The 21,366-nt window shown below is 38.6% G+C and overlaps 1 protein-coding gene across 1 annotated transcript in view; it reads left to right on the top strand.

The window, feature by feature from the left end:
- The first annotated feature begins 9,464 nt into the window (after window positions 1–9,464).
- dennd1b (DENN/MADD domain containing 1B) overlaps window positions 9,465–21,366 on the top strand; it is a 96,054-nt gene continuing 84,152 nt past the window's right edge. The window contains exons 1-3 of the mRNA XM_042334972.1: window positions 9,465–9,583; window positions 9,696–9,744; window positions 10,090–10,164. Of these exons, the coding sequence (XP_042190906.1) occupies window positions 9,465–9,583; window positions 9,696–9,744; window positions 10,090–10,164 (243 nt within the window). The remainder of the gene's footprint in view (window positions 9,584–9,695; window positions 9,745–10,089; window positions 10,165–21,366) is intronic.

Genomic DNA, 21,366 nt, shown 5'->3' with positions numbered 1-21,366 from the left:
ACAGGTGGCACTGTAAGCGACATCTTAAAATTGAAGAGTGGAACAAATGAAGTAATGGCAAAGTGCAAATCTATCTCAGTGTAATCTACAGGGTGTGCTGTTCAAGGATACCATGCTTTGCGCGCACTCCTATCATTTCACCCTTCAGGCCATGTGTAAAGTGGATCCTCAGTGAATCCTCTTTCGGAACAGGCAATGTGATTTTTGTTACCAATACTATGCTACAAACAAAAAGATTTTTGTTACCAATACTATGCTACAAAGGCAAACAAGATTAAGAGTGGATAAGTATGCAGGATGTCCGCAGTAATCCAGTCGAGGGAGTTGGATGACATCATAAACCACAAGAGCAAAGCTTGCATGTTTTGTTCATTGGATGAACCATGAAATTGAATTGCAATTGATGTCACAACCTTATCACTATTTTATGTATTTATTTTTGAACTCATTGTTGGTTCTGTGAAGTGGCATCTTATAGAATATCAAATTTGGAAGGTGATTTAGAGAAATTACAGTTGGAGAATTTGTGTGTGAGCACAGTAATGGCAGGCTCCCTTATATTTATACAGGTCTAATGCTGAGCAGTTAAATCCGTAATTTTGGAAGTGAATGCATTCACTATAGCTTTTTTTAGCATTCACACCCTATCAAAAGTAACATTATTTTATGGGTCAAAATCTTATTTTTTGCACCTTAGGTATTGAAAGTGAGGGATGTTAACACTTGGAAACTAAGAATCCCTTGATGGATGGAGGGGTAAAAGCACCATCTTAACTGTACTGACACAAAAATTGCTAATTATTTCCAATCTGTGCTGCGATAGATGATGGCATCATTTGGGATGCTACAGTTGGCTTTAGCGCTTCTGAGTAAGGGAGGGTGAAATAATCAATCAGGCAGCCATCTTGGTTCTAATCTCTCTCTCTCTCTCCAATGACAGGATTGAATTTGACCATGATGCTGCTTTCTAAACTGTTTTCTCAGTCAAATTGCCTGCCAAAACCCAATGTTGAGACTCGCACATAAAGAAAGCCACTCAGGCAAAAAGCCAATGGAGCCTTAACCCAACTAAAGCTGGCACCTTCAAGAGAAGAATGTGAGAGAAAACAGCTAGCAAAGAACTGGTTTGGAAGTGTAATACTTTTACATTTTCATATACACGGTCCCCGAGACCCATATTCCGGGATATGTTTTATGCAGACTAAAAAGTTCTTCTGTTTTCTCCCAAAAGGGTGCTTTTTCCCCGACTTAGTGCATACTCTCTAGATCATTGTTTAATTTTCCATTTTGTGCATCAGTCATATGGCTGAGTATCATACTGCCAAATCTTTTCATATAGAACATTCAACCCATCTGTCTAGGCTATTGTTAACTGAGATGTAAAAGATGGAAGGCAATCCTCACCTCTAAGGGTGAAATTGTCCTTTTCTCTGTAAGTTTTGACCTGTAGCTTTTCTATCACTATATAAAAGTACTTTTATAAGTTCAAGTAAATGGCAGCTGGTGTGTTTTTGGAGGTGTGGTTGTGTGAAAAATAGTATTGAATGGCTGACTCAGAAGCTATAATAATAATAATCCTTGCATTTGATATAGCACTTTTCACATCTTATTGAAGTCTTAAAGCGCTTCACAGCATATACTGTAAAGTGAATTGACTGTATATTTGTGGGCGAATATGGTTGGTTGTGGCTTTCACTCCACGACAGAAAGTTGGATATTTGCTCTCAATAGGCAACCCCCATACTAAGTATATTGCCTGTAGATAATAAATTGATTTGTACCCACAGTGAAGAAATACACGTTTGGTATCTTAAGTTCAGTGATTATAGGCGTATTCATTCTTAAAAAAATATTGATTTTGTCACAAGTAACCTTTAACCTACAAGGCCCCCTTGTCTGTTTTTAAAGCTTTGGTGTTGACTTTTACAGACGGGCATTACAAGAACGTCAAAACATTGATTTTCAGACAGTCTGTGCTATTGGAGCTTGTCACTGACCTATCAAAGCACAACATATTTGGAACTACTGCTGTACTGAACTACAGTTGTCTTGCTGAACATGACATGCTTTGTAAACCCTGGGGACATCACCCAACGCCTCCCCCCCCCCCCCCCCTTCCCCCTCACAAGTGATGGTTCGATTTTTGTGGTCATCCACACCTTCAGAGGAGTGTGAATGGAAAAAATTGCTTTCCCTGTCAAGGTGTTTTCAATTCAATTCTCACCCATTAGCCCTCTTTGGTTAAGTTCAGCATTACTGTGCAGGAGAGAATTACATTTTTATTAAAAATTAGCCTTCCTTAGAAACTAAGGTTTCTTTCTAATTTTATTGTATATTTGGTTTTATTTCAGGTTAGGACATTGACCATTTTCCTCTTTTTCTCCAGCCCTCTCTTCAAGTACATGTAAAAGTGAAAACAATGTTAAACATTCTTCCGTGTTTGCTCCAGAACTTTTTCCAGGAACCTACACGTTTTAATATGCTACTGTTTTCCATCCTTCAAATTGGGCTCCTGCAAATTACAGTCAGTTACGTCAGTATGCAGTCTACATATATCTGAAATGAACTTGACTTACAAGGTGAAAATATCATGGGTAGTTTTTGGAAAGAGCCTTCAGGTTTCAAAACCAGTATAGGATATATATCTGGAAGCTTGTTTATATTGTGGACTCATCTGCTTGTGGCCTGTTCTGGAAGAGCGCTTCCACGATATTCAAAAGTTCTTTCTGCCAATTCTCCACTGAGGAAAAACGCTGACATCTTTCTCCTCCCCTCCTGACTGAGTGGTAATTAGACAGCTGATGGGATAAAGGCTTCACACATGTCTTGCCTTTTGTAAAATAGATCTGTCTGATCTTATGGTTATCTACAATGAAAAGATCCCCTTGGAGGAGGTTACTTCTACTGGCACCTTATATATAACACTTTGTTTTAACCTTGAAGACTCTAGATCAAGGCATGGTTAACACTGAAATCTTGGATTTGGGAAATCTGCCCAGTTTTCTTTTGGAGTCCAGCAGTTCAGTTCTTTTATTGACCTGACCTTCCTTTTTGCTGGTGCCAATTTTGTGAAATGCAGCCAGTGTAACTTTTCAGTAAATTAGCTTTGTTAAAATATTTAGCAAAATATTTGTAAAATTTCTTGTGAAATAAATTTTTTGCTGGGAGAACATAGCAAGGGATAGCATTACAGTGAATCATTCTGTTAAAAGGTCAGTAGTTGGGTACAGTTTATTTCATTTCTTTGAAATCGTCAGTAGAAGGAATTTCTTTTTCAAGTAATTAATAACCAGAACCGATCAATCTGTTTTTTGTAGGAAAGTTCTTCTTTAAGCAAAAATAAATTAATTATCTTACCCTGTTCTGCTATTTTATTGACATGCACATGCATGTTTACTCACATACAGACATGAACCCATTGATTTAGGAAATCTGAGTTACAGTAAAACCTGTATTAAACAACCACCTCCTTGTCAACATCCACCCTGGAGCAGTCCTGACTGGTTTTCCACAATAAACTACCTCTATTCGCAACCATCTTAATCAACTAATGGACACTTTGTTTTAGCCCCGTCAGTGTACACAATCCCTTTTCAGTGGTCAGTTCCAAGTGAATTTAAGTGGACTTATCCATTTCTATGGGGCCATGTGCAGATTCCCACTGGACACCCAGTACATTTACTAATGCCTTACCAAGAAGCATGTAATACCCACAACTTCCTGCCTCACAGTGAGGCGATGTGGGTAAATGTGCTCGGAGTCTAGCAGGAGTTGACACGCGGGCTTGTGGAAATATTTGGCCAGTGGAAATTTTAAAAACATTTTTTGGGCTTGGTTAACAAACCAAAAAATCCTAATTCAGAGGCCACCCATACATAAAGGCCACTTTGGTACAGTCCCCTGAGAGCCTTTACTGAAAACAGTTCTGACTGTATCTCCCAGGAACTATACAATATGTTTGAAACTAGTTATTTGTCAGTTCCTAACTTTTATGACTGGAACTAAAAGCCTTGGTTTGCAGCATCGGATTAGAACTTCACTATTAAACAATGATATGAACATTTGGGGTTGCCCAGTTGTGCACTGCGTTTAAATTCTTTGTTATACTGTACTTGCTACCTCAGCCCAAATTCATATCCCATCTCATTTGTGTATGAATGTTGACGTCCGTTGGTTACCTGCATTGGATATTTACTGCCTTTGTTGGAACTGTCAAAAACTGTCAAGTCAAAAGTTAAAATTATATTTGAGGAAATGCCATTAGTTTCTTTTTGACTCGCAAAGTACTTCCAACTTTTAAACCTTTATAACAAGTGACTACAAGAAGAAAATTCAAATTGATATGGGCAATATTTTTGACAAAGAAATAAGCTACAACTGTGAAGTGCAAAACACAAGTGGGAATTTTAGCAGGACTTTGTCAAACTAGTGAGTCACCATTCATTACAGTAAAATCATATGAACAAAATTACATTTATAGAGTGCCTTTCACGTCGGGAGGACGTCTCAAAGCGCTGATCAGTCAGGGGTCGGGACCCGAGCATGGGGGAGGGGTAGGATAGGGGTAGGGAAGGCAGAGAGGTGGGAGGACGAGCAAAGGCACGATCGAAGAGAAGGGTCTTGAGACCGGCCTTGAAGGAGGCAAGGGAGGAAGCGAGGTGAAGGGGCCGTGGGATGGAGTTCCAGAGTGTGGGGGCAAGAGGCTGAAAGCCTGGCCAACGATGGTAGGGTGGGTCAGGCAGGAGACATAATAATAATAATAATCCTCACATTTGATATAGCGCTTTTCACGTCGGGAGGACGTCCCAAAGCGCTTCACAGAACACACTGTAAAGTGAATTGACTGTATATTTGTGGGCGAACGCGGCAGCCAATTGCGCACAGCAATGTCCCACAAACAGTCGTGGATTGAAAATGACCAATTTATTATTTTTGGTTTTTTTGGAGGGATTATTATTAGGTGTGTGGAGTAAGGAAACTTGCCCAAGGTTTCGCCCTCTGCCTGGAATTGAACTCAGGTCTCTCGCTTGCAAAGCGAGTGCTCTAACCACTGAGCTACAGAACTCCACTGACATGGAGCAGACTGGAGCCCGCTGAATGGAAGGAGCAGGCAGGTTGGTAGGGAGTCAGCAGATCAGAGAGGTAGGAGGGGGCAAGGCCATGAATGGCCTTTAAAGTGAGGACGAGGATCTTGAATTTGATCCTCTGAGGGATGGGGAGCCAGTGGAGTTGGGGCGAGGGTGGGAGTTATGGGGTCATGGAGTCTGGTGCGCAAGAGTACACGAGCTACGGAGTTTTGGATGATCTGCAGCTTGTGAAGGGAAGAGTTGGGAAGGCCGATGAGGAGGAAGTTTCCGTAATCAAACCTTGATGTGACGAATGCATGGATAAGGGTTTTGGCAGCCTGAGAGGTGAGGCAGTGGCGGAGTCTGACAATGTTGCGGAGCTTTTAAACTTTCTGACAACATAAGGCACTGTATCAAATGCAAGGATTATTTTTTTATTTTCGTGTATGCATTTATAATCCCATTTTATTTTCAAAATTGTTTCAAATAAAATTTTAGCATTTAATAACATGAACTGACCCAGCAATGTTGCACAGAGGCCTTCTCAAAAAGAATAAAATGGATAACCAAGCAATCTTGATTTAACCTGCAGTATTTTATATTGTGGTCTTCATCTTTATACATCTTTGTGGTAATTTGAAAATGTAAGTGATTCTACATTGTGCTGCTGTAAATAAATTAGTATTTTGGATATTCAAGAAAAAGTGTGGGTTCCTGCATAGTCAACATGCAGCATTGCCTACGATGAATTGTCACGTCTAAAACGGTCGCAGAATGGAGAAGGAAAGTGGTGGGAATACTTGCAAGATGTAGTCCTTCCTTTCTCTTTTTGCAGATGTAAGAAATTTTATGTTCAGATTTCTGGGAATTAAGTTAGATTGTAACTATTTATATTTACTTGCTGCTTCTTACGGACTTGTCCACTCATGCAGGCAGCTTTATTTGCCGTTTTTGCGGAGACCAGTATTTTTCTTTTTGGACCAGGGAGCTTTGTAAATCTCTGGGATGGCATTCAGAGCTCACTAACACTCCTGCAGTTGGTCCCTGTGGAGCTGCTCATTGATAGCAATTGACTGCAGTCAACAGAATGGCTGCTTGGTGTGTGTAAAAAAAACCTCAAAATAAAGGTATAGGCAGGGCTGAAACATGAAGATAAAATGGGTGCCTTTTTTATACAGTTGGAGATACTAAAATTATTTTTGTACAGAATTTACATTTGAAAAGAGTCCTCTTCTCTCCATTAAATGTAATTATATCTCTGGCACCTAGATGTAGCACTGCTATTACGGTTATATTTAAGACAACCATATTGGAGTGTTAGCCTCAACTCTATGACTTTGAAATCCCAACATAGGGGCTTGAACCCATAATCTCTGACTCTTGAGGTGACAATGCTACAAATTGAGCCATACCATGTCCTTTTTGCCAAACTACCTTGTTTTATGCAAAGAAAGATGCTTATTGTGAAGGTTTATTTGGAAGGAAAAAGCGGAATTCAATATGGTGAGAAGAAAGGCCAAATCAAAGTAATATTAAAACTTAGAGTAGGACAGAACAATTAATGAGGCAGGCAGGTGGATATAGTTTTTCATTGCCACTTATTCTGATATGGAACCTGTCACCATTGATCGTGGCAGGTGCTTCACATTTAGTCTATTTGTAATGAATGAGATCCAAGATGGGTTTTGTCTATTCAGAATAGACTGAATTTATAATGTTTTTGCCATAGACATGATTCATTTGTCTGGGGTGGGGGGGAGGGGAGAAATTTGCTGCTTTTTGCCACAGTTAACAAACTACAATATCAAGCTACATGGAATGAATTTGTATTCTGTTCTATGGTGTGATTGGCCTGCAGTTAAAGACAGGGCTAGGGTTATGTCAGCAAAAATACCCCAGGTTGGCCATTAGCCAATTGCAATATGCAAATTGCATGACGTGATCCAATTTGAACATAATTTGCCTGCAAAGCATCTTTCCCTGCTGTTGATTTTCCCCCCCCATAGCCATCTGGCATGGGGGTTCCACTCAGTCTCTTTAGACACTGGCTATTCTGATCAAATGGAGGAAACCTTCATGTTTACACAATAACAATGAGAGACTGCACTAAAATATAAAGCTTAAAATGGGTTCATAAATAAATAACTCGGAAATATATGTTCTTCAATTTACAAACAGAACCGTATCTTTGCTTATCTTTGCCATTTGTAAATTTGTGTATTAAAGAGTTTTTTTGAAAATATCTAGGACATGTACTTTTGAACTTGCTTTTTAGTAAGGATGTTTGTTAGTTTTCCTTATCGGTTTGACAATTTACTTGACAAAATTATCGAATCACAAGTTTATTTTTAAGTCTTGTCAGATTTCACTTTGTACATACAGACTGGTCTAATATTGAAGCTGTTTTCTGGAACTGTGGAGAACCGGCTTCAAAATTCAGATTTAATTGAAGAAATTTCCCAAATTCTGTCCATTCTCAAAATTTTAAGATTATAATAACATTGAGACCATGAGAATTTCGGGCTTTAGTTTTCTCTATTTGGCACTGTAATTTCTACCCTTCTGTTCTCTCAGCTTTCTTTGTCTTCTAAATTCTTTTAATCTTGCCCACATATTGTATACTTTTCTGCTGTACCCAGTCAGCCAGCAGAAGTTGTTGAATCAAAACTGGGGATCTTAATTGCCTAAATTTAATTTCATCTCAAACTGTTCACCCCAAATGTTTAAGCATTATAAGTGCTCAATAAGTGCAAGTTGTTGTTCGAGATTTTTGAAATAAAAATGAGGGTAAATCAATATTCAACTGCAACTTGAGGCTTAGTATTTAATAATAGTAAAGTCTTTGCTAAATTTCTTAAAACATGGAAAACATGGCTTCCCCTTCCTATTTTGCGACAGAGAACGTGTGATTTATTTTGTTCCCGGATTTTCATTTAGATTAAACTTTTCAAAAAAAATAAAAATAATCAGCACATCTTTGTGTCTTTTTCCTTTCAGTTATTTTCTTCCTCTCCATTCCTGAAGGAATTTGATTCTAAATTTTTTTCTCCTTGAGGTAGTGCTCCATTAGAACTTGTCTCCTTCTGTCTGCTTATTCAAATGGCATGTATTAACCATGATAATGAATATGTCCGAGACCAAATCTGCCTACCGTTGCCCACAAATCTACCCCTCTAGCAATCAGTGATGGGAAGTTCGGTTGACTTTCCCCTCTGTGATGTGGAGGGTGCTGAAACCAAATGCAGCATTTAACATTTAATCTTCTTAGTTTACGTCACAGCTACTCACTAGATAAAGCGCTGGGTATTTGGAGAGAAGAATGACCTTTGTTTCTGTACAGTACAAAAAATTGAAAATGATCTTGTAGTATCTACCACAAGTGTTCCTGTACCTTAAGAATATTTGAGCACTATTTGAGGATTTTAAAACTATACACGTAATTGGAAACTGGGCTACTTAACTGGTTTTATACTTACCCCAGACTTTGTACCCTCATGAAAGAAGTGCAAAGCATGGGCTGGGTAATTCTTGGCAAAAAGCGAAGCGAAGTAAAGTCACAAATATTTTTTTTCAGGAAATGTTCCATTGCTAAAATAAGTTGTTTCTCAATTTTGTTTTTAGTGAAAACTCAATGCAAGTCTCAATAAACCCAATACTGATAAATAAATGTAGGTTTAATAACATTGTTTTAAAACAGAAAACAAAAGATTTTTCAGGTATGGTACTACTTAACTTTGACAAGGCAGCAATTTTACATTTGCCTTTATGACTTCCTGTTCAGTCCCAGTTGGTTTGTTATAGCTTCTAATATTTTGCTCATAGGCTTTAACATTAATTTGTTTCATCTTGACTAAGGGCTACAGTATCAGTATAGTATGTGATATTCACGCTGTTGTTCCTGGTGAGTACTGTTGGAAGGAATCTATGGATTAATTGGGAGAGAGAATTTTACAACTGCACACTTAATTTTTTTGGCTTAGTGCTTCATATTTCTAATGGTAATATTTGAAGAAGTGTTCCATCTCGGGGAGAGGTGACCATAGGCACTGTCAAAGAGAAAGGTCTTCCAGCGTGACCTGAAGATGGAGAAGGAAGGGGCAAGGCGGAGGATAGAGGAAGTGTTCCAGAGTTTTGTGGCACAGTGGCTGAAAACATGGCTCCCAATAGTGGAATGGAGAGCATGAGGGACAAGCAGGAGGCCGGAGCCAGTCAAGCAGAGGCAGCGGGTTGTGGGTTCGGGGATGGTGGTAGCAGGTCGGAGAGGTAGGGAGCTGCCAGGGCATGAAGGAATTTGAAAATGAGTACGAGCACTGGAAATCGATCCATTCAGCAATAGGGAGCCAATGGAGCCTGACTGGAACTAGTGTGATGGGGCTACAGAGTTTAGTGTGCGTCACGATGCGGGCGGCAGAGTTTGGGATCAGCTGGATCCTGTGCATAGCCATGCAGACCCTGGCGTCCGCCAGTCAAGTCGAAAGAACATTGGAGGACCAGGAGTCGCAGCTGGAGGAGGAGCAGTAGATAGTAACGCAACTGAATACTAATGAGAAGTGATAACTGCATAATTGTAAATCTTGCTATCATTTCTATTGTGTTAAATATTTTAATTTGTTTAAATTTTATGACAAGACTACGACTTGTACTGTTAAAGATTGTGGTGTACAGTATGCTTAATTCAGTACATTTTATTTGCTTTAAACAATTTGTAGGCTTTGTTGGTTAATGCAAGCAGACAATCTTATTGAAAATTCATGTTCTTGGAATTAGACTTTTGACCTTAAATGCAGAGCAAAACAATTTTTATTTAAAAATATTTTTAAAGAAATGCTTCAAGCTAGTAAATAAAATCTATAATAATTGAATGAATGTTGACAGTGCGTTTGAATATTGCGCATCAAAATTGGGAAAATTTCTGCTGCAGAGATTTCTTTGGAAATCTCTTTCTGCACTTGTCTGAGAACTTGAAGCTGGCTTCTGCTTTAATATTAATGTGCACTGCCTGTATTACTTTATTCTTTCACAGCTGATTAATACTGTCTGTCAATTACTTACAGATCCAGTGGTTCTGTGGAAGTTCCCAGAGGACTTTGGAGACCAGGTTTGAAACATGAGATGAACTTTTAAAAAAAATCCTTTCATGGACAGCTGTAGAAAGCCGACATAAATGAAATCAGTACGCAGGTCTCTCAGAACTGACACAAAAGCAATTACCATATAGACATGACAACAGAGGGTGATGCTTTGAAGAATTCAAAAACTCAAATGTTTTGTTCGATGATAAATGATGGATAGCTTATTTTAACATTGGTTTCATTACATAGTGTCATTCTTTTTATCAGTACCCTTAATCTCTCTCCAGGGATAGGGATATCATGAGGACCTTAAGTTCAGTTAGTGAACCATGAAGTGAAATGGCGATGGTCTATCTAACATAATTACTGACGGATACTAGGTCCTCAATTTATACTAGTATACGGGATAAATTTGCCAATTTCTTCAGGTGATAGAATCAGGTGAAGCTTGTATTCTTTTTCTCAGCTGGGTACCTCTCTACTCCTAACCATGGAAGTATTTATACAGACTTGAGAGTCAGATATAATTGATGACAATGATTGTGTGTCATTGGTAAATTAAAGTGCAGAATATTATGAGCTAATCGGTGATTGGGAGTATTACAGCTCTTAACCTAGTCATAGCATCCTTTTATTATGTTCCCTTACTGATGAATTTCACAGTCAGGAGGGTTGACTTGAATGAGGCTTCCATCGGCCATGCAAGTGGTGACGATGCTGTTTTTGCTGCCATCCCTTTCACCCTCCCTGCTGTTAAAACAGGTCCACACTGTGAACTAAATGATTTTATCAGCAGGAGAGGGAATATCTGAATTGATAGAACCATTTTTAAAAGTTTTTTTTGTTCTCTAAATCTTCATTAATGGAAGAAGGGATACATAGAACTCAGATTCACTAAAATGGGGCTAGACTGAAGACTGAGGAATAAATGTTACTTGAGTGCTATGCTGAAAAACCAAAGCTTGTACCGACAGGTACTTAAAAAAAAATTTCTTTCTTATTCCTCTGAAGGTGCCAATTCATGCTGGGGAATTGTTTCGAGTAGCTATAGACGGGGAGCCTAAATGTGTCACACTGGCGTTGCTAATTGTGGTGCAGCAGGATGTAGGGTTGATTGGATAAGCTCTTCTGTTGCTGTGGGCTTTGGCCTCCTCCCCTGTAGGTCTGTCAACTGCCTTAGGGAGTTGGGGAGGAATTTTTCAGTGACTGCCCCGCCTCCCTACCCCTGATTTGGCCTTGAGGTTTTTTTGGTTCTATATTTGAGGGCAGTACAACTGAGTTCAACTGTATCCTTGTTCAATGTGTGAATGCTGATGTGTGTGGCAAGAGTTGCTGGACACTTATGAGCTGGGCCAATAGAAAAGAGCGGCTGCAATTTTGCCGCAGAATCCGCTGCAAATGACATGCGCTGCTACAAACATCCCTCTCTGCTAAAACTTATAAAAATGAAGTTTACTCAACTCCAGCCCTCTCGCGCTGCTGCTGACTGTATTCTCGATGCTGCCACTGTGGGCGGAGTATTTCCGCACGCACGATGCGGCGCGAGTGGGAGATGGGCTTCGCTCAACCCGAGGCCCCCGCTGTTGGTATTGTCTGTGTGTCTCTCTCCTCTGTATGTACTGTGAGTGTGTGTGTCAATAAGACTGTCTCTGCAAGTGTGTGTGTGTGTGTCTGAGAATGTTGTATCTTTCTTGTGTCTATGAGTGTGTGTCTGAGCGTGTGTGTATTTGCCTCTGAATGTGTGTCTCTCTCTGTGAATGAGGGTGTGTCTGTGTGTGTGTGACCCTCTCTGGGTGTCAGTGCGTGGTGGTATCCCTGAGAGGCAGGAGGTGGTGACCTGGAGACCAGCAATCAGGACACTGGCAAGCAATACAGTATGGGGTGGAAATGGACCATCTGGCCCTTTGGGTGAGCGCCGGTGCTTCCCCCCACCCTGAGTGGGCCACCCAGTTTTTTGTTAAAGAAATCATTAATATTTTTGTTGCAAAAATCTAATTGCGTTATTTCTTCACATTCGTTTTTAGCAATAAAGTGAAGAAATGTGGATTGACAGGAAAATGTACCTCTCAACAGCACCAGCCAACCCCCTGCAATTTCCTGTAAAATTTGACAAACCTCCCTGCAATTTTTGGCAAATATTTTCGTAATTTTCTATTGGCCCTGCTTATGAGGAATGGGAACCCTGATCAATTTTGTTTTCCATTCCTAGCTCAGATTTGGAAACCAATTGGATCACAGCTGTTTTGCTTGTGAGAGCAAGTCTGATATAGATGGGATAGATGTTAGGAAATACAAAAGCAAAAATCAGATGAATAAAAGCTCAGATATTTGGGGAAAACAAAGACAGGCATTTGAAAGTAGATGTAAATAAAATGGAAAGATTCTAGTCCACTTACCAGTTCATATACCCCGTAAAGGTTTGATAAATATGTAACTGATTATGATTTATACACTGTTCACTCGAGGTCTTTATTGTGCAAAATGCAAAATGAAAAGCGTTGTTGCAAAATCCATCTATCTGGTGTAGATATAAAAGGCTCTGATATTTTATAGATGTTGAGACCTGCTGAAATTGTACTTTAGGAATTTCAAGGCTCTTTGACCAAGATTTATTTTTAACAACTATTTATATGTGTGTGTGTATATATATATATATAGCTGCAATGGGTACAGCTATATACATTTTAATGTACCCATTGCAGCTATGCTTGCAACCAGTCATTTAATCGTCCTTCTCTCTTTTGCCTGACATTTTTATTTGTCCTTGAAAGCTTGATCTTCGCTTCTTAGGCATCTTTATCCCTTAAGATTAAGAAATGTGCTATTGAACTCGTTAACATCCCTTGTTCACATATTTGCACATATATCCTTTTGGGAGGCCTCAGTGGGAGGACTCCTATGAGAGGACTCCTGGATGGGAGGACTTCTGTTGGTAAATACGTCAATTGGTTAGACAGATGCACAAACAGACATTTTGTATTTATCAGTATAGATGTATCTCTCTAGAGGTGATGTGTGACTTCTGTCGCTACTTTGTTGCAGAATGCCATTCATATTTTTGGGGAGCTTAATTAAAGCAATTTTAGATATATTTTGTAATATAGCTCATCAATGATAGGAAATACCCGGGAAAAAAATATGCCCATGACACTCCTCTATTGAAGACCTTTCTGATGAGGTATAAATCATGTCTCTACATCAATTTGTTATTGCATTCTTGGTGGACACACAGACACAGACATTTTGTCTTTATTAGTATAGAAGATATTGCCTTTCACATCGAGAGGATGTCTCGAAGTGCTTCACACAACTGACTGAGAGCCTCAGCTGTGAACAAAGGGTACAATTGTACAAGAATATATTTGCAACTTTACCTGCCTTTTTATCTTTCTGGCATTCTGTAATCCTGTAATTACTGCTGAATGAAGCCACTTCACTCACTCCCAGTAGTTTAGCTGTATGGAGCAGGATCATGATTTATACTGCCTTCTCTGCATTGCCCTGAGTTGAGGCCAAAACCAGAAACTTGTTTTAAATGAGGTTCTTGTTTTTAATGTGATTATGAAAGAGCTAGTTGTGTGGCTGACTTAAATAACAGAAACAGTCCATTGAATGTTCTTGGGTTTCAGATGTTTGAGCAGAATATGGAGATAGGGCAAGCTCAGAGCAATTTGCACTGACCAGATTTTTGCTACACCAGTGCAAATTATCCTCTAGGATGAGCCTGGAACACAGCTCCAGCATAATCATATTGTCTCCATTTCTACTGTACACCTGGTTGCCAATCACTGACAAATGTCCTGGAATTTGCCATTCAATTATGCTGTATAAATGCAACATAAGAGTTATAATTTGACAGCAATTTAAGAAAAAGCCAAACAAAATGCTAATTACATGCACTGAGTTTGCTAACAGACAAATTTACCACAAAACATCATGGTTTATTACTCTTTTCAACACCAATTTAGACATTTATGGGGGAGTGTAACTCCATCCTGGGTACAGCCATCTACCAGCAAAACACATTGTTTTGCTTATTTATAATAAATTGTATACAAAAAGCACACAAAAACAAGATTATGTAACATAATACAGTTGCATTATGCTTTGGAGTCACTGCATTTTCTTAGCCGAAGCAGCTCTTGTGTACTTGTGTCAGTGTAGTAGAGCAGTTTTATTGCTTAATGAACTCAGCAGCTTTGACATTTATCACTTGGACAATTAAATGTTTGAATAGAACCTGTGATTTAATGCTAAACTGTTGAGGTAAAATTACTGTTTCAATAAGCAGAACATACAATAAGGGTGCACAATTAAATCTTGATGGGATCCACTGGGCTGAAGACAGGCTCTTTCCCAGACTGCCTGAGGTACTGCATTACAATGTCATACTAGCATCTATTCACTTATTCATTACACTTAATGTAATGCTTAACCCAGAGATAGGATGCAACATCAGAAAGCATTCAACCTACATAGTGGTGCTTGATGAGAGAAGTTACGAAATTAACCTCCAGACTGCCGACAGGTCTCCTCCCATCTCTCTGGGTCGATCAAACAATTCTGTACCTTATCAGTTCACAAACGGTAGCAGTGATATTAATAACAATTTTATAATGAAGCTATTCAAACATCACAAAGCTTTATTGCTTTAATAGCTCTTAAATATTGAAAAAAAGAAAAAATATTTTGTTCTTCCCTTTTCACTTCTTTTCCCTACTTGCATATTTGTTTTATCATTTTATATTAAGTTTAATTTAATTTCCCCCATATAAATTACCCATTTCCATATTTGGCTTATTTTATGTACTGGCACCAAAATTCTACATTCAAAAACGCACTTGAGCAAATACGTTTCTTGCGTGATACTCGTAAACCAGTACATCAGATTGGTTCTACCAGTAGTTTATCCCAGTTTTAAAAAGCTTTCCAGAAAGAGTTAGTAAGGGCATAATCTGTAATTGTACTGCTGGGTGCTATTCACAGTTCAGGTAGGTGGTGTAAGAACATTTCACACGCCCACCATTATGTTTTTTTTTAAAAACCCTGCAGAACACCTTTTTTCTTTCTTCCTGGAGCCACCATCCATTTGGGAGTGGAAACCAGCAGTTTAGAAAGTGTTTGATTAGTGGAAAATTGGGCTTTAAACACCTATCGAAAGTCCAGATGCCAATAATTGTCATGGTCATGTTACTGCTGGGACAGGTGAACTAACATTCAAATTACTGCTGCTACCCGGAGTGACCCTGGAATGTTAACAGCACCCGGGATAAGCCAACTCATTTACAGGAGCTCAGTGAGTTAAACCTGTACATTCTTCATACTTTACAACATTTCAATTTTAATTTAGGTGAACTATTGTCCAAAAATAATTGATTTTGTTTTTTTGTTTCTCTCTTCTCCCTCATTAGCCCTATGTTTCCCTGGTGCAGTGTAGGAGTATTTTTTTCTGATATAACATTCAACTTTATTTCCTAAGTTAAGTTTCTCAAATGATGTTCAATCCCACTGGTATAGATGATAAAAACTTCCAAGTGCTTAAGCGTATTTTTTTGTAAATATATAATTGGGTGATGAGCTGTCTGAATGCTCGCAGTAGTGCAGGAGATATTTCATCCCCCACACCCCCCCCCCCCCCCCGCCACATACATTCTTTAAAATAAACTTATTTTTACTGCTTTCTTCAAAAAAACAGCAACTCTTTTTTTTGCAGGACACTATTTGGGTATCAGTCGTTCTGCACAATATCAACCGACCTTGCCTAGCAGTATTTCGGATACATAATAAACTTTTTTAAGTTACTCAATCCAGTTTAGGACATCTGCATGTGTTAGTGAAGAAATCTACACTGTGAATCCAGTGTAAAGAGTACCTCCTTATGGCTGAGACATGGTATCGAGGGTATAAATCTGTTCCATAGTCGCCTGCTGCCCTTGGATGGAAGGGTGCATCATCTGGAAGGGGAAGGGTTAACTAGTGGAAGAGAGAAAACAGCTTAATAAATAAATGAAGGCATTCCTTGGATGAGATTACAATTTCTGAAGATCTGTGTACAGATGGCTTGGCCTCTGGCTCAACAGCATAAAAGACCCCATTCAGTTTGCTCATGATTAGGATTATGTTTTTATGTTTTTGTTGGGCTACTGCCGTAGTTGAAGAATTCAAAGTTAGCCAGCATATGGCAACAGCTACCCTCAGTGCCGTTGGCTCTTTTGTTTATCTTGTTATTGTTGCAGTGCTTAATGACAGTTGTAGGCCATAGTTTGGGGCAAAGAGGTTAGTCCACCCTAGGGAGGTGAAGGAGCAGCAGAATTGTGGATTATGGAAATATGAATTGATTGAATAAGAATTGCTGCTGCTGTAGAATGGAACTCAAAGGAAGACAGACTGGGAGTTGGCAGTGATGCTGGAATATGATGTGAAAATGACTGGTGTAATACTCTGAAGTCTTGGTCATTCACAGCTGCTGTCGTTGGGAGCAAAAGCATATATTTAGCTCATCAGAAAAAAAGGCTTAAAGGAACGAATAGAGTAGACAGATGGAAGTGAATCTATTCCCTTTAGTCTTTTTATGCAGCTACTATAGTATGTACATGTTTGATTTTTGCTGTGGTGATTCAGATGTTCCTTGTACTCTGGCACTTTAATTATTAAAACATAGTCTAACCTAGACTAGCATAGAAATTCATTGTAAATAAATGTTTGCTTAAACAATTATGCAACCAGCTTGTTTTGGAAGTATTGTAATTTTTAATTTTTTTTTAAATCAACCGTAAGGAAGTGCATTACATTTACAAAATGTGTCGCAAGCTTATAATGCAACTGGTAAAATAGTAACTCTTGTCCCATAACATTAAGCATTATCTCATTCATGTAGATTAATTCTACTTAAACAAAAATGACTCTTTGAAGTTGTATCTTAAGTACTTTCTGGTTAGACAAAGCAAATTCTAACAAAAAAAGCTATCTTCAGAACTGACAGGTGTATTTTTGTAGGCCTCCCTAAGTTCTATTTGATTGTTGAAATTGAATAAGTTATAGAACTTAAGAAAATTACTGTTAGGACTAATAATTATTACAGACTTGTTTTATACAGCTGACCATCAAGTAGGTATGAGGCAGGTGATTTTTTAAAAAAAAGTAAAATATAAATCAAGCCTTGAGTTTTGAAAGTAGAAATGCAATTTTCTAATGTGGCTTCCTCTGTTTCTCCCCTATCTTGTTTTATTACACCTCTCATGAAAGCAAATAGTGAAGAAGTGATTCAATTCCATAGATACTGGTGGTGTTTCCAACTGGACTCCATATGAGAGCTCAATTGAGCTTGTCAAATGAGTAGAATAGTTGTATCCATTCCTGTCCTCTACATGTGTACATCCAGGAAGGTCTATTGGACCAAAATCAGGACTGGGATCTTGTGTCCCCTGCTCACCATTCCTGCGGTGTTGAGGCTAATTGGATCATTCAGCTGAAGTTTGATAACTCAGCACAGACCAGGGGACACATTTGAAGCCTTCCTGGTTTATATGTCTCATGAGCACACACAACATAAGAAAGCCAGAAAGATTGCCATCAGGTCTGCTCCTTCCACGAGTATACAGTATATTTTGGACTGTGCTCTGCCTGATTCACTTCATGATGGGAATGTTTTGTGTAAATCCTCCCAGCTATCTGAAGGTAATACAACTCCAGAGTATTCATCCAACTCCATGCAATCCTATTAGGCTGCCCTCCACAAAAGATCGACTCCAGCAACAGAGCAACACAGGTTTCCATCATGCCCAGGGAGCTTTGATTATCTCAGCCTATATGTTCAGCAATCTTTCGAACCAGAAGTTCCTCTTGCTCTTATTTCTAAGGTGCTAATTGACAGCATTAACGGCTTCACCTAGGAGTTGTACAGTATAATCCACAGGGGAATAGGAGAAGCTTATCCTTTGCTTCAAATTTCTTTTGTACTCTTTCAGGTATGCCAAAGTTTATAATTGTATAGAACTGGGTGCTTTTCCTGCAGTTTAAAAAAAAAACAACTCATGATTGAACAAAAGTTTTTGCTCGTGGAATCACTAACACCACTTGTAGCAGTGAACAGCACCATGGTGTGTTTGTAAATTGTTCAGACTCTTACAGTGTTCTCTGAGGATCTTACTTCACAGTACGCACCATTAGATGGAGATGAAAATTGCTTTTTTTCTGTAATTCTATTTAGGATAGGTACTAAGTGTGTTCACCAATAAAAGTGTTACTTTGTGGAAAGTAAGGTAGGAATTATTATCATCCCACAGAGAATTTATAGCATTCAGTATTGTTTTTAAGGCATGTCTGTCGTGCAATGGCAAAATTTCTATTTTGAGTGGTGTATGAACAGTGCAGCATATAACATTGCAATAACTGAAGACAAAAAACTAACAAATAGGCTGATCTGATTAAATGAGCCTAACATCAGTGGACATGTATGTCAAAGCTGCAGACTTCCAGATTATTAAGGAAATGCCAAGGAATTAGAAGTGAAATAAGTAAATTGGCATAGTTAGCATTTGTTGTGAAGAGGAGAGATGGTTGTCTCAAGATAATGGAGTTCAGTGCATTGCTGGACTGAACATACAAGATTTGTGATGTTTATATTGTGACCATTTCCAAATTAGGGTGGATTCTACAACTTGTGTTGTACAACTACAACAAAAAAAACATTAGCAGTTGCAAACTTACAAACAGACTTAATTTTTTGCTGGGGATGAGCACAACTTAGATATATTGACAAATTGTGACAGTGGAGCAGAGAGCTAAATTTTATTTGACGTTGTATTTTAGTTAAGTACAGCTACAATGATTTCATGAACTTTTGTCCATTTTGAGTGTGGTTTGTGCTTCTGCTTTTGTTCAATTTCCATCTGTTGTTGTAGATGCATTATCCAGTATTAAAGATCTTTCACATAGATCTTTACTTTGTCTTGCACAACGCCCATGTTGTGGGCACCCTTTCTCTTTCTTCCCTCTGATTCCACGAGTTTCAGAAAAGAGAATTTCTAACTTTAACAATCGTGGGAGCAGTTGCTTAAGCAGTTGAGGGGGGTATTATTTATACAAGGTAACCATTTTAGTGCTTAAACATTACTCAATATTTGCATGTAAAATTATATTACTTATAAAATTCTTAGTTAAATTTATGTTGCTAATATGTTTATGTTGAGTAGAGTCCTGTAGCTCAGTGGTTAGAGCACTCGCTTTGCAAGTGAGAGACCTGAGTTCAATTCCAGGCAGGGCGAAACCTTGGGCAAGTTTCTTTACTCCACACGCTTAATAATAATCCCTCCAAAACCAAATACAATAATAAATTGGTCATTTTCAATCTACGACTGTTTGTGGGACATTGCTGTGCGCAATTGGCTGCCACGTTTGCCCACAAATATACAGTCAATTCACTTTACAGTGTGTTCTGTGAAGCGCTTTGGGACGTCCTCCCGACGTGAAAAGCGCTATATCAAATGCAAGGATTATTATTATAATAAATTTAAAGGTTTAAGAAGTAGCATATACTGAACCTGTGGAGAAAACTGCTTCACAAGTTTTGTTTGGCAAATAGCTGACATGTAGATGCCCAGCACCATGCTTAGGAATCTCCAAACCATATTACCGAATGCCAGAAATGAAAAGTTTCTGTTCTTCTGGTATGCAGAAGAGTTCACCCTCCTTACTTTATCCCAGAGAATTTTGTCGCAGTGTGCACTACAGGAATTTACCCAGAGAAAACCACACAGTCTTCCAATATGTGATTTGCTAAGGACACATTACAAATATGATGACGTGCTAACAATAATCATCTATTAAGAGCCAGGAAACTCGCCAGTGCATTTCCTTAACTGCTGGTCATCCGCCTAAACTGTGACAAAAGATTCTAACTAGAATGCTATAGTGGTTCTTGCTCCTCAAATGGCTTAGTGAGCAAATTGAGCACAGTACAGACAAAGTTTCCAGGGTTGAGTCACGGTCTGTGCTGAACTAACATACATCAACTCAGACAGCAATTGAGGCGCTGTAATTGGCCAACATGCTTCTGGATTAGGGAGGGAGAAATAAGCAAGAGAAACTGCACATGGAGAGGTCTGAGAAAAACCTGCAGACTGGAAAAAACTCTGTGATTTTGTTTTTGTGTACAAGGTTAGGGATGACTGTAATGAGAATTTAAATGTTGCTGCATGTTGCCCAGTGACTGTATCCAAGACTTCACAGTTCTGTGTTGTACATTCATATGTAATATGAGCTCCCTGTGCATCAACTCCATCCAGCGTTAATTTGTCAAGCAAACTAGTGCAGCTCAGCTGCATTGCAAAGCTCTCCCTTGGATCTTCACAATATGCCTGAATCTCAATGTTACATTATTCTTCAGTGCAAGGCTAGAATGTTTTGACTTATATTAAAAAAACATAGAGAAAAATTACTAAATTTGTTGTGCTAAAATCATGTACTTGTGTACTCTTCTAGAAACTCAGTTGAAAATGCCCAGGTTAATTTACCTTATTTGCTGTTACAGAGCAGTAAATTCATGCCTTTTTAGTTTAGAATTTAACTGAATTTTACTGAAAGAAGATTATTATTTCAACTTAAAAGGAGACGAGCAAAACTTTTCTCCAATTGGCTATAAATTTAAATCAGATTGATTTTGAAAAATTACTTAGTTTGAAATAAACCTTTAACAACTGTAAAAAAAAATCTGGTAATGATTTGGATTTGCATACGCTTACAAATGATTCAATTGGCTATTTTAAACCTAAAGGAATTGCTTTCAGGGTAAACTATTGTAAAGTTGTCGAAGGCCAATACAAAAAAAATTAAAATAATTTCATTAAAATTGTTTCTAATTGCTGCTGATTGAAGCCCGGAGCCATTTATGAAATACACAGTGTAGTCCCATTATAATGTACTTCTGTATAGTGAGAATCCAGTTATATCATGGTGGACACATCAACTGCATGTCTGTAGAATGACCATTTTCTCTCTCTCTCTCCCCTCTCCCTCCCCCCATTCCGCTGGCTCTCATGCCATCTTCTGGGTTATTAGGTGGGCAATATTTCCTGCAGGCTGTGCATGTAGAACGCACAGGAAGCCATCTCAGCAGACATCTGATGACCTGATTCCTGTGCACTAAAAATATCTGACTGCCAGGTTATCGTGCCTTAACTGAAGTCACTTATTACTTCGCCCGAAGAGAGTGTACAAGAAGTGGGTGG

This window comes from Callorhinchus milii, unplaced genomic scaffold, assembly GCF_018977255.1.
Source record: "Callorhinchus milii isolate IMCB2004 unplaced genomic scaffold, IMCB_Cmil_1.0 Scaffold5, whole genome shotgun sequence".
NCBI lineage: Eukaryota > Metazoa > Chordata > Chondrichthyes > Chimaeriformes > Callorhinchidae > Callorhinchus > Callorhinchus milii.
Note: the sequence above shows the minus strand (reverse complement) of the source record. Positions and strands in the feature narration are given on the sequence as shown.